General features: G+C 36.3%; 1 protein-coding gene across 1 annotated transcript in view; it reads right to left on the bottom strand.

Moving 5' to 3' along the window:
• The window catches only part of LOC126320326 (geminin), a 62,195-nt gene that overhangs the window by 12,012 nt on the left and 37,461 nt on the right, over positions 1-12,722 (bottom strand). The window contains exon 4 of the mRNA XM_049993799.1: positions 9,249-9,421. Coding sequence (XP_049849756.1) covers positions 9,249-9,421 — 173 coding nt within the window. The remainder of the gene's footprint in view (positions 1-9,248; positions 9,422-12,722) is intronic.

The raw sequence follows: 12,722 nt of genomic DNA, 5'->3' as shown, positions 1-12,722 counted from the left end.
ATCTATTTGGAAATTATGCTTGTAAGAATTTATATGTACTGATCCTTTTACTTACTTTAATCTGTACTAAAATTCTGTAATGTCTAATTTAGTTTTAAGTCGTGAATTGCTATCGTATTGTAAACAAAACATTGTCAAAGACTCTCATTGTTTGGAAAGATATTAATACACCTAGGAGTTGTCAGTTGCCAGTTCGGATATGCAGTGCAGTTAGCTCGGAGAGTCAGTTGTTGAGTCTGTGAAGTCTGTCAGTTCTGTTTGTAAATAAACGTCTGTAATGAAGAATTACTTGTTGTCATCAATATGAACTCAAGACCTTTTGCACGAAGCAGACACCTCCTAATGCAACATTTTAATTTGGTGTTGAGGAGCTGAAAACCACCCAGTGATTCTTCAAAATAAAATACGTCTCTTCTGGGATCACAAGAAGAAAATACGTCTGTTTTGGGACCACAAGAAGAGGATATACGACGGACCAGTCATTCTTCAGAAGTAAATACGTCGATTCTGGGGTCACAAGAAGAGGAGTGAATCAACCGAGCGGAACCATCCTGGAATTGAAGAAATTTCGCAAAACACGGACACCAACGACCGCCGACGGACACTAAGATAAGTACCTGCTTCCTAAAATAATGGAAAAAGATGCAGATTTCAGTATTGACAGCGGTGCAGCGAGTACACCTATTAGGGAAAGTGCTTCTGACAGTGTAGGAATGTTGGAAATGTTAAAACAAATGTTTTCAGAGTTAAACTCGAAGAGGGACGATTCTCGTGCCGAATTACGTCAACAAATTGAACAGACACAACAACAGATAGACAGGTCGATTTCGAAGGCTGTGTGTGATTTAAAATCAGAAATAAATTCAAATACAGAACAGATTGCTCACACTAATCAGGTTCTCGAAGAATGGCGAATTACTTTTGAGTCAAACCAAAAAGAACTTAATTGTCGTGTGGACACGGTTGAGAGCAAAATTTCTGTCCTTGAAACTGATTTAAGTAACGAAATTTCAAATAACCAGTCAAAACTTAAAAAAAGTTGTTGATTTTGTAAATGAGGAAAATTCTCAATTGAGAAATGAATTTGACCAGATAAAACGATTTTTTGAAAGCGAAATTGAATCTTTCAAATCTGATTCTGACAAAAAGGTCACAGAAATTTGTAGTAGAGTAGGTAATGTCGAAAAAACTGTAGACAGAAAATTTGTAGAAATAGAAGAAACTATGTTGCAAAAAGGTTTTAGTAATAGTTGTAATGGGGTATGGGGAAATTTTCCCATTAAAACTTATCCTGGTGACAAGAATATACACCCAAAAGACTTCATGCAATTCTGCAAGGAGCAGTTCACGTCCATAATGACAGATAGTGTTAAGATAAAATTTGTAAAGAAATTACTTGATGGTGAGGCGCTTTCGTGGGCCAATCAGAATTGTTCCGCGGAAATGTCCTTTGAAGATTTCGAAAAATGTTTTTTAACCAAATTTTGGTCTGAAACTGAGCAAGCTCGAATCAAAAGTGAATTCTTGAATGGTCCTAGTTACAGAGAATCTGATGGGTCAATGAAAGCCTATTGTGAGAAACAGTGGCAAAAATTAGTGCATCTGGATAAGCCATTTGATGAGCTAACTCAAATTGATGCACTAAAACGGAGACTACCGGAAAGAGTACAATGGGGTTTAGTATATGGTCCAGATGAGTCCATAGAACAATTCTTGAAATATGTGGACAAACTTGATAGAGCCTTTGAACAAAACAACAGATTTAATGACTTTGTAGGTTCATCACACAGAGGGTGGGAACCGAACCGTGGAAATAATAACAATAATAGTGAACGAAGAAACTTTAACAACAACAGGGATAATTATAATAGCAATGACAGAAGAAATTTTGGTAGGAATGATCAGCACTTTAATTCAAACAGAGAATGGGAAAATCGAAACAGGTCCTGGGGTAATGACATGAGAGAAGGTAACCCGAGGCAGGGAAACGACAGACATAGGCCTTTAAACGACTAAATGCTCCACTGGGAGTCTGTCAGTTTGGGGCAAGGAATTTTCAAAATCAGGCTAATTTCACCCGGAACAGACAGCACTATAATCAGAGACCTAACCAGTATAGACATTATGCTTATGATCGATCTGTAGATAGAGGTAATGAAAAAATTAAATTTGACAGAAAATTTTGGAATGTCATCAGAGAAAATACTAGAAACAACTGTAATAGGAACCAGGCTACCTTTGATGAAGTAGGCTTAGAAGATGATATAATTGCAAATTTATATAATCAAGAAGAAGCACCTAATGCTGAAATGAAAGGTAAGGATAACTTTGATAATTTTGGATTGTACAAACTTACGTGTGGTGATGTTTTAGATGTAAGTTGTCATAATGATGTTCGTACTGAAGTTTCTGGAAAGTCTGATATTCATGTGTATGTGGTTGGTGAAGATGGTGTTGCGAGTAATGTTGGTGATACCAGTAGTATTTGTAGTGTAAGCTCAGGCAATGATGATGATAATGTTGATGTTAAGGCTAATGGTGATTATGTACTAGAAGATTTTGATGGTGAATTGGATGGAATAGTTTATGTTGAAGTTAAGGAGGATGTTATAAGCAATAGTGTTGAGAATAGTTGTGCCAGGAACTCTAACTACATTCCACATGAGAATCAGATTGTGCCAGTTAAGCTTAGTAATACATCAGGAGACAGGGGGGTTGATTGTGCTGATGCATCTGAGATTATTTTGAAATCCGTTTGGGACAAATTTAAAGATTACAGTGATGACAATGATGTTAAGATCAAATTAAGGGAAATTTGTGAACCAGTTTCTGCTTTTAAGCCTAATGAAATCATCAAACGGGGTACTAGTCAGCATGTGTGTGAGGTAAATAGTAATCCAGACATTCCAGTAAATTCCAGTAGACCTAGAAGTTTGAAGAAAGTATTGCCTAATAAAGAAAACCTAAATATGGAACAGAGGTATGATGAGATAGCAGAAGGTCTTTTGTATGAAAAACAGGAAGAAAGGGAAAACACCACTATTGGCAGTCCATACATAAAAATTAAAGCTGCAGGTTGGGAAGGGTATTGTTTGATTGACACAGGGAGTCCAATTGGTGCCATTTCAAGCAAATTAAAAGATATAATTAAGCATGATCCTGACTTTGTTGAATTACCAGTTGTTGGAATAAAAATTAGAGGCATTACCGGCAAACTGAGCAAAATTGTTAATAGACAGGTGTTGTTGTCCTTCAGTATAAATGATGTACAGTTTACTCAAGGATGTCTTGTAATAAGTGACCTAAATGAGAATGTACTGTTGGGTATAGACTGGATATTAAAAGCTAATGCAGCATTTGATTGGGAAAGGAGTTTGTTTACCTTTATTGACCCTAAGACGAGAGTATGTTCCAGTACTGACATGTCGGTTAAAAACTGTGCTGATAAGGGAATTGAAATTAGGGACGTTACATTTTCTAAAGACAGTGGTTATTGTGTAGAGGAAATTACTGAGGATTATGATGATGGAGAATATGGGGATATAGTTCAAGAAAAATTACGGGAATCAGATAATTTGAACCAAGAACAGAAGGTAGAGTTAGAAAGATTATTGTGGAATTACTGTGATGTTTTTGATGATAGACCTGGCAGAGTGAAGAATTATCAATGTAAACTCAGATTAAAACCACATGAGCCATTCTTTATAAAACCTTATAGTGTACCCATTGCAAAGAGAAAAGATGTAGAAAAGGAACTTCAAAAGATGGAAGAGTGGGGCATCATTGAGAGAAGTAAGAGCCAATACAATAATCCTTTGGTAGTGGTTGCAGAACGTGATGGCAGTGTCGGGCTTGTACTAGATTCAAGACACCTAAATAAGTATCTGGAAAGAGAGACCGATCATCCAGAGAATATAGACGAACTACTTCATAAATTTGAAAGAATGAAATACATGACCAGTTTAGATCTCACATCAGGATTTCACCAAGTAGAATTAGAAAATGATTCCAGAAAGTATACTGCCTTTTTGTATGGGGGAAGATGTTACCAGTATTGTGTGGTACCATTTGGGCTGAATGTCTCAGTAGCCGAATTCATTAGAGCACTTGTTTTTGTTTTGGGAAAAGATCTTTTAGCAAAATTAACTGTGTATGTAGATGACATTTTGATCACTGGAGAAACTTGGGAAGAACATGTTAATACTTTGAGGGAGGTTTGCAATAGATTAAGGAAAGGGGGAATGTCACTTAAATTATCTAAATGTAAGTTTGGTATGAAAAAATTGAAGTTTCTGGGGCACAGTATTTCTGAGGAAGGTATTTTGCCAGATCCTGAAAAACTCGAGGCAATTGCAAAATTCCCAATTCCAAACACCAAGAAACAACTAAAGTCATTTTTCGGGATGTGCGGTTACTACAGAAAGTTCATTAGTACCCAAGCTCTAAATGCTCCAAGTCTTAACAGATTGCTGAAGAAAAACGCAATGTGGGTTTGGGATCAGGAATATGAAGCTACTTTTGAAGAAATAAAAACACAGTTATGTAACAGTCAAATTTTGTACCGTCCTGATTTAAGTTTACCTTTTTGCATTATGGCAGATAGTAGTGATTATGGCCTAGGTGCTCACCTTTTCCAAGAAGTAAATATAAATGGGAAAATAGAACACAGGTCTATTGCTTTTGCTAGTCGAACCTTGAAAAAACATGAGAGGCAATACACTGTTACAGAGAAAGAGCTTTTGGCCATTTACTGGGCATTTTCTAAATTCAGAAATTATTTATTGGGAAACCAGGTAGTTGTCTACACAGACCATAAGGCATTAATTTATATTCAAGAATGTAGGTTGCATCATGGAAGGATTACCAGGTGGGCACTCTTGTTACAACAATTTAATTACTCAATAAAATATCTTAGAGGACCCGATAATGTAGTTGCTGATGCTTTATCTAGACTACCTATGGGGGGGTGACTTTGAAGATGACAGTGGTGAATTAAAAAAGTTTTTTGACATATACATTGGACCTTTCAAGATTCAGGACAATCCTCATCCGAATGCTTACCGTCTAGTCTACCCAAAATCTGGCAGACTGTTTGGCCTACGAAACGTGACCGAACTGAAATTGTATTTAAAAAAATGTAAAAAAGTATTTTAGATAATAGATGTTTATAAACTTTTATATGTAATCTTACCAGGATATTTTTGTATACTTTGAATTGTTGTATTTATCTGATTCCTCAGGGGAGCATACATTCTTTGTGTGCTAAGTGTTTGGCGAGCACTAGGTCCCCTATCTATGCAATTGTCATATTTCATTTTCCTCTTCTGGCATTGCATCTTACACTTATTCTGTGATCCTGTATAATTAATTTTCTCCATCTGTCAGTCTATCCTCTCTTAGCTTTAAGAAATTATTTAGAGTAAATTTTCTTGAGTAATTAGACTTTAGAGAATTCAAATTTCTGTGTCCTTAAAAACCGGTCCACCGACTATTAAATGCTTTTGCTAATGTTTAACTGGGTTTGACCACTGTATGCTGTATATTCATAGCGGACTGTGCTATTGCAGCCTGTGATAGCCTGCAGTGTATATGGAAACCATACGGACAGTGAAGATGAGACTGAAATACAGTGTGTGGCATTGAGATATACCGACCTTTAAGGAAGAAGATCACCGACCTTCAAGAAAGAAGATCACCGGTCTTCAAGAAAGAAGACACCAAAGATATGTGTAAAACTTTTCTGTTTTGTAATGTAAGGACATCAACCCTTCCGTGTTTCACGTGGAAGTGCTGATGGTGGGGTTGTGTAACATTACAGGACATATTGAAGTATTTGATACTGTAGACTTTTAGGGGATGTCGATACAGATATGCAAAATGTAAAGGGAAAATTTGGTGATGTTTAAATATTGTACTGTGTCAATATTAGGACATTTTGCACAGAAAGAACAAAAATAGAATTAATGTAAATATATATAAGTGTTAGTAACATATTTTCATTCAATTTAGTAATTATATTTCATTTTGTAAAAGAAAGACTCACTTTGCTGTAGCTCTGATTAATTGTATAAATTATCAGTTTTGAGCTAAATTATCTCGTATAATATGGGCAAGATACTTTTAAAAACTCACCAGCTAAAGAGAAAGTCTGTAAATGAACGTTTAATGCACACTTCTGGAACTTTCTATGGAGAAATTCTATATTATGATCGCAAAAATACGAAAACTTGTGAAAACTGTTTCATAACCTAATTTCGAAAGACGATTAGTATCAAGAAATATTGCTAAAAAGATTTATGTACGTTTTGAAACACGATTTAAATCATTTTACATATAAATAGTTGTTCTAAATCACTCAAGAAATATCCAGAATCAAATGTCAAGATATTTCTGGAAACATCGGTACAAATCTGGTGAAGGTTATCCAGAAGCTGGTAGAAAAATGTTATAAAATCTATTTGGAAATTATGCTTGTAAGAATTTATATGTGCTGATCCTTTTACTTGCTTTAATCTGTACTAAAATTCTGTAATGTCTAATTTAGTTTTAAGTCGTGAATTGCTATCATATTATAAACAAAGTATTGTCAAAAGACTCTCATTGTTTGGAAAGATATTAATACACCTAGGAGTTGTCAGTGGGCAGTTGGGATATGCAGTGCAGTTATCTCGGAGAGTCAGTTGTTGAGTCTGTGAAGTCTGTCAGTTCTGTTTGTAAATAAACGTCTGTAATGAAGAATTACTTGTTGTCGTCAATATGAACTCAAGACCTTTTGCACGAAGCAGACACCTCCTAATGCAACATTTTAATTTGGTGTTGAGGAGCTGAAATGTTATACGGGGCAGCATGATACGTACTGTGGAAGTTTCTTCCTGATGTCTTCACACATGCCCTAAGAGAGCTGTACAGGGTGGTAAATACTGTAGGGGAATAAAACAACCAAAAAATAACTGGGAAAAAAAGGAGGGAGAGAGGGGGGGAGGGGGGGGGGGAGAGAGAGAGAGAGAGAGAGAGAGAGAGAGAGAGAGAGAGAGAGAGAGAGAGAGAGAGAGAGAGAGAGAGAGAGAGTACAGTGGTTAAGAATTAATAGGACACTTGACAGCAACTGACACAAACTTTTCTCCAGATGAACACTGATTAACATCAATACTGATCATTTCTACTGAAGTGATACTTTTATGTAACGTACAAAGAGTTAAACTCGACATATATTAAGTCAACTTAACAATCCTTTATTGCCGAAGGAAAAAACTGTTGGGAGATATTTAGCTTTTTGCTCTGAAAGGACGAACTGTAGGGCTTATGTCTTTGGAAAGTCTTAGGATATTTCTAATGTGTTCTGGCATACAGCCTTGTTGGATCTGAAGGTTGTATGTGGCCAAATTATTGTTCTAAAATAGACGAATGTGAAAGTTTCTACAGATATCTGCAGCAGAAAATACAAGTTAAGCATAAGTGAATCAAAGAAATAATTTCAGACACATTGCCATTTCCAGTGCGCAAACAGTAATCCTGAATCACATGATAAAACACTGCACAGGACACCAAGAACACTAGATATATTACATCCACTTAGTATATATTATAGACTAGGAATTGTTCTCTCCATGATCTTGGTGTAGTGTTACTATTTCAAAAAGCGAGGTTTTAGATTTTAGTTATGCTTCATGCATGTAACATGTGCTGTTGCTATACACAGTCTCCTCTCCATAAGTGCAGGAAGTTAATGTATAATTGTTACTTTTAATCATGGGAACAAGGAAAATACATTAACACAGTGTAATAATTAAGATTAATGTAACGTGTTCTTGAAAATGAGCATTTACAATAGGAACTTAACATGGGGAATGTCAAGACCCCTTTCTGCCTCCCTCAAGGCACTGCAGTGGTAAAGACAGTCTGAATGGTTTTATATAATCAAAATAGAAGCCTTGTTTTTAGAAATTATGTAATACTACTACACAATACTAAGTAAGGTTAGTAACTACCAAAAACAAATCAATATCAAACAACTTCTATCAATACCTCCACATATTGCAATCTCCACAGAAGTATCAACTTAAATTGGACATGGCTTTCAAATACCTACTGAACTAGCTGCATAGTATTTAAATAAGAATCCTACAGCTCACAATACAAATTCAACAAAAGTAAGAAGAATCAATTACAATTATCATGCATTATATAAGTGAGATAAAAAATTGGCTAGTGTCTTAGATTTTCGTACTTGTGACAGAACTGGACCCACTTAACTAAAAAAACTACAGATATTGCAGTCTAGGCTGCAACATCTCTCACTGGCAGTGAAACAACACAACTGTTTCATGTCAAATAGAAGGTCACAATCAATGATCAAAAATTGCTGCTTAAATAGCGACAGACTTATCCATTTCCTGACTTACTATAGTGGGTAATTCACATAGAACAGCAGCTACTGGAGTCAAAACCTATAAAGGGATACTGAACAACTGAGAAGAATCTTATGTTTCTAATTACTTGTGAAAGCACAGGAACAAGATATCTTGAGGGCAATTCAATGAAAACTGACTCAACCTAAACATAAGGCACCAAGAGCAGATGGGTGGAATAACAAATGAAAAGTCAGTGTTCGACACAGTAACTGAAATGCTAACCCTGTGTCTGATTTCTGCTTCAGCATGTAACCAGTTTGAAGTTTTTCTACCTCCCTTTCAGTCTCCCACTCTTCTGTCACCATTTCCTCTCTGACTTTTCATTTCTCTCTTATCTTTTACATTTTACGACATCTTTTACACAGTCTTGTGTTTCTTTCACACTTATCTTTTTCAACATTGGGACTCATTCAACATCACCAGAGTTCCTCACTATTTCCTGGCTCTCCCAGTAAATTCAATTTGCCTAAGAATTCCTCATTATCCAGACCGCTTGCCACCCTGTCATTTACTGAACCAGCAGTCCATTGGTATTTCAAATTTTATCATTTGAAAGTTATGCATTTTCTGGCCAACCAACATGTATATTGATTACAATTTCATCACCAAACAATGACCTATTAAGTGGAAAGTTGAGACTATAATTTTACAGCAGCTGAATTTCCACAGAGAATCTGTTTACACCAACATCCAGCCTGGTACAGCTGAAAAAGGTGAGAATTTTCAGTTCCTTCCTTCTCAAATAAAAACTTTTGTCTGCTTGGTGCTTTACATACATAACACTTCTGAAACACAACTTTCATTTTCAATGCATATTATACAATTTATTATCATTACCTTGAAAGTGTCAACCAAGGTCTTAGTTTCTTCCAACATCGCTTCACACACTTCTTTCTCCTCCTCCAGAATAGATATCTTCTGGTGCAATAACTCATTCTCCTTTAAAGCATCCTCAAGCGCTACACGCCTCCTCTCTGCCAGTACCTTCCAGTAATTTTCACTGGGTTCCTCTGAAACAAAGATTCCATACATAATAATAATAATAATAATAATAATATTGATGTCGTCTTGGAAAATGAGTTTAAACAAGCCTTTACAATTAACAGTGAAATTATGTGGTAACTTATCTACTTAAAAAGGATAGCGGTGAGAGTTTAGAAAATAAAAAAGAAGTTCAGTTATTCAAATTAAATACCACACAATGAACTAAACATGAATGAATTTTAGTACTTTGATTATTGATGTAATGCAGTTTTGTCCCAAAACAGATGGAACTACAGCTCAGAAATGTTTCTGAATTGTTATTTAGTTAATTTCAAGTGACTACTATGTAAACAATGCAGTTTCTAAATTCTCAGCTAAGAATGTCCACTGTCTAGTCTGTGCACACAAGAGAAATGGCGCCGTTACAGAAATGATACATTGAACTATTATTTTTGGTCTCAATTTCAGATTTAGGTCTTTTGTGCAATTTCTAAAAAGTAAGTAACAAAATTAAATGACAAAGTCTTTATTGGCCGAAAGCAAACTTTCAGGCAGTATTTTTGTTGTACCTTTCTGCGACTCAGCATCTCTGATTTTTCATCGTATGAAATTAAATGAGCGGTATATTATTACCAAAAGGAGAGAATTAATGTTAAACTAAAAGCTGGTCAAATAAATGAATAGGAAGCTTTTGTAGCAGAACATTGAGAAAAACCTTGAAAATGAGACCTACAGAGAAACTTACCATCCAAATGGTAGACTTCACATTTTTCATATTCAATGACAAAAAGTTTCTTGGTAATCTGCACATATTTCATGTTACATTATACATGAACATGTAATTAAGAATCTAAAATTTGGACTACCAAATTGGTTAAACCATACAGGAGATGCTGCAAGTCTGATACCTTTAGTTTATCTATCCCCAACAGCTCCAATGCTTTGGAGACTGGACAAAAGCTTCAACTCCAACCAAGAACTTCAAAAGCTGTCTTTCAGTACAGGGCATTAGGTACAGAGTCGAGGATGAAAAGTTTTAAGAAAACCAATATGGTGATACTGACGGGTATTAGTGACAGGAGGAGAATGTCTTAACTGGTACATTACACTTTTGGGTGCAATGACCACATAACTAGAACTTTTAAGCCATGTGCATGGATTAGCAATTTGACCTGTGATTTAGGCTTTTTTGGAGAAGGATCCCGGAAAAAAGGATCATATTATTATTTTAATTATTATTATACAGATGGAACATTACTTTAATTATACAACAGAGGATGTCTCACGAAAGATGCCCAGGAGGGGCCCCAGGTCACATGGCACGTTTGTTGGCTATTGTAACTGTGTATGGTGGTTGTTGCAATGCGTAGTTCTCATATACCAATACTTAGCGCATGCCCTCCTACACTGTACAACTGAGTGTACTGGTATTTTCTCTTGAGTTCTTATATAAAGTTTAATTGCTTCAAATATTGTTGGTACATTTCATTATTGCAACCACACCGAGTCCAGGGCTTTCCCTGCCTGTATGTCGCTGGGCCTGACCCTCAGACACAAACACTATGTGCGTGTCTTCTATACTGCGTGACTAAGATTCGGGTGTGTTGTTTTGAGTTTCCTGCCTAGTTTCCATTTAGTATGGTATACATGAAGGATCAACAAATGTTTCTTGTGATGAACTATGCAAAAACAATTCAAGTGTTGGCCCGAGTTAATATGAAAATTCCTCAGTGTGCAGGCTCTCAGTGACTGAACAATACGAAAATTAGTTAAGCAATTTCAAGAGACAGGATCTGTGTTAAACAAACGAAGGTTTAAAGAACCTAGTGTTTTAACCAAAAATAAATTAGAGGAGATAGTGGAGGCCTTGGAAAGAAGTCCAAGAAAATCTCTGTGCCGCTTGTGTCAAAATCCATATGCCACACAGCTGTGCGCAAACTGGAACCATATAACATAACAGCAGTGCATCAACTGAGGAACTCTGATACTGTTACTCAACACTGTTATTGCAACTGTCTGTTACAGTCTGTGCATGATGGGGAAGTTGATCTTTAGATGCTTTTTCTCCTGATGAAGCATGGCTGCATTTATCAGGGTACGTAAATTCTCAGAATAATTGACACTGGAGCTCCAAAAATCCTCACGAATTACATCACAACTTCTGCATAACCTGAAAACCGAAGTGCAGTGTGCAATTAGGACAAGACAAATTATTGGAGCAATCTTTTCCCACAAAACAATATGCTCTGACAGGTATGTGATGATGTTCGGTTTATTGGGCACTAAACTCCGTGGTAATCAGCGCCCATTCACATTCTCGGTCTGTACACAGTCCAATCTAGCCACTTTCATGAATATTGATAGAATGATGAGAACACCAACACCCAATCCTCAGGCAGAGAAAATTCCCAACCCGGTCAGGAATTGAACCCAGGGCCCTGTGATCTGTAGACAGCAATGCTAGCCACTGGACCGCGAGCTACAGACTGACATATGTGAACAATATATTGCACCCTTTTTTCCGAGAACTAATACTTGGCAACAAGAGATATGGTTATTTCATGAAGGCAACACAGGACCACACATTGTCAATGCTTCTATGACAGCAATACAAAGTGTTTTTGATGATAGGATAGTTGACTCACTTCCTCATTCTCCAGATCTACTGTAAATCTGTGTGATTTTTATCTTTGGGGAATGTTAAATATGTAACCAATCCCTACATGCTCGAAGAGTTAGAAGACAGGGTTCAATTAGTCATTTCCCCGATTTTGACACCAAAATTTGTTGAGTGTTTGTAATGTGTTCAGGAGATGTCAGGCTGCTTTTATGACAGGGACACCATTTTGAGCACCTACTGTATCTTACACTTAATTCAGGGGAATCACATGCACAATGCCTACTGGCAGATTAGTGTCTGCGAGTCAGGTGCTCCAGTGGCCGATGGATGCAGTGGCCATGCTGTGTGACCCGTCCCGCGTGTCTTTCATGAGACACCCTGTAGCAGGATATTGCATCTTTAGAAAAGTCGGACTAAACATGCAGTATTCAAGAAAACACTCCGCAATATAAGAATATTTAATAATTATCTGATAATTTACTGTAATGGGTGTTACAAACTTTTTTGTACTGGGTGTTAAATGATTTTGTCAAAGGTATTACATTAGTACGAATTTAAGTAGTTTAAATTTTAAGTAAAATTTTTATAACTGAATAATTCATTGTGCAAATTTTGTGACTTTAAGGCTAGTTTGGTGTGTTGAGAAACTGGAGCTTGCAACAGCAGTTAAGTCCCACCAAAGAACGAATTTCTATAAGTGGTTGAAA

Source organism: Schistocerca gregaria, chromosome 1 (assembly GCF_023897955.1).
Source record: "Schistocerca gregaria isolate iqSchGreg1 chromosome 1, iqSchGreg1.2, whole genome shotgun sequence".
Classification (NCBI taxonomy): Eukaryota; Metazoa; Arthropoda; class Insecta; order Orthoptera; family Acrididae; genus Schistocerca; species Schistocerca gregaria.
Note: the sequence above shows the minus strand (reverse complement) of the source record. Positions and strands in the feature narration are given on the sequence as shown.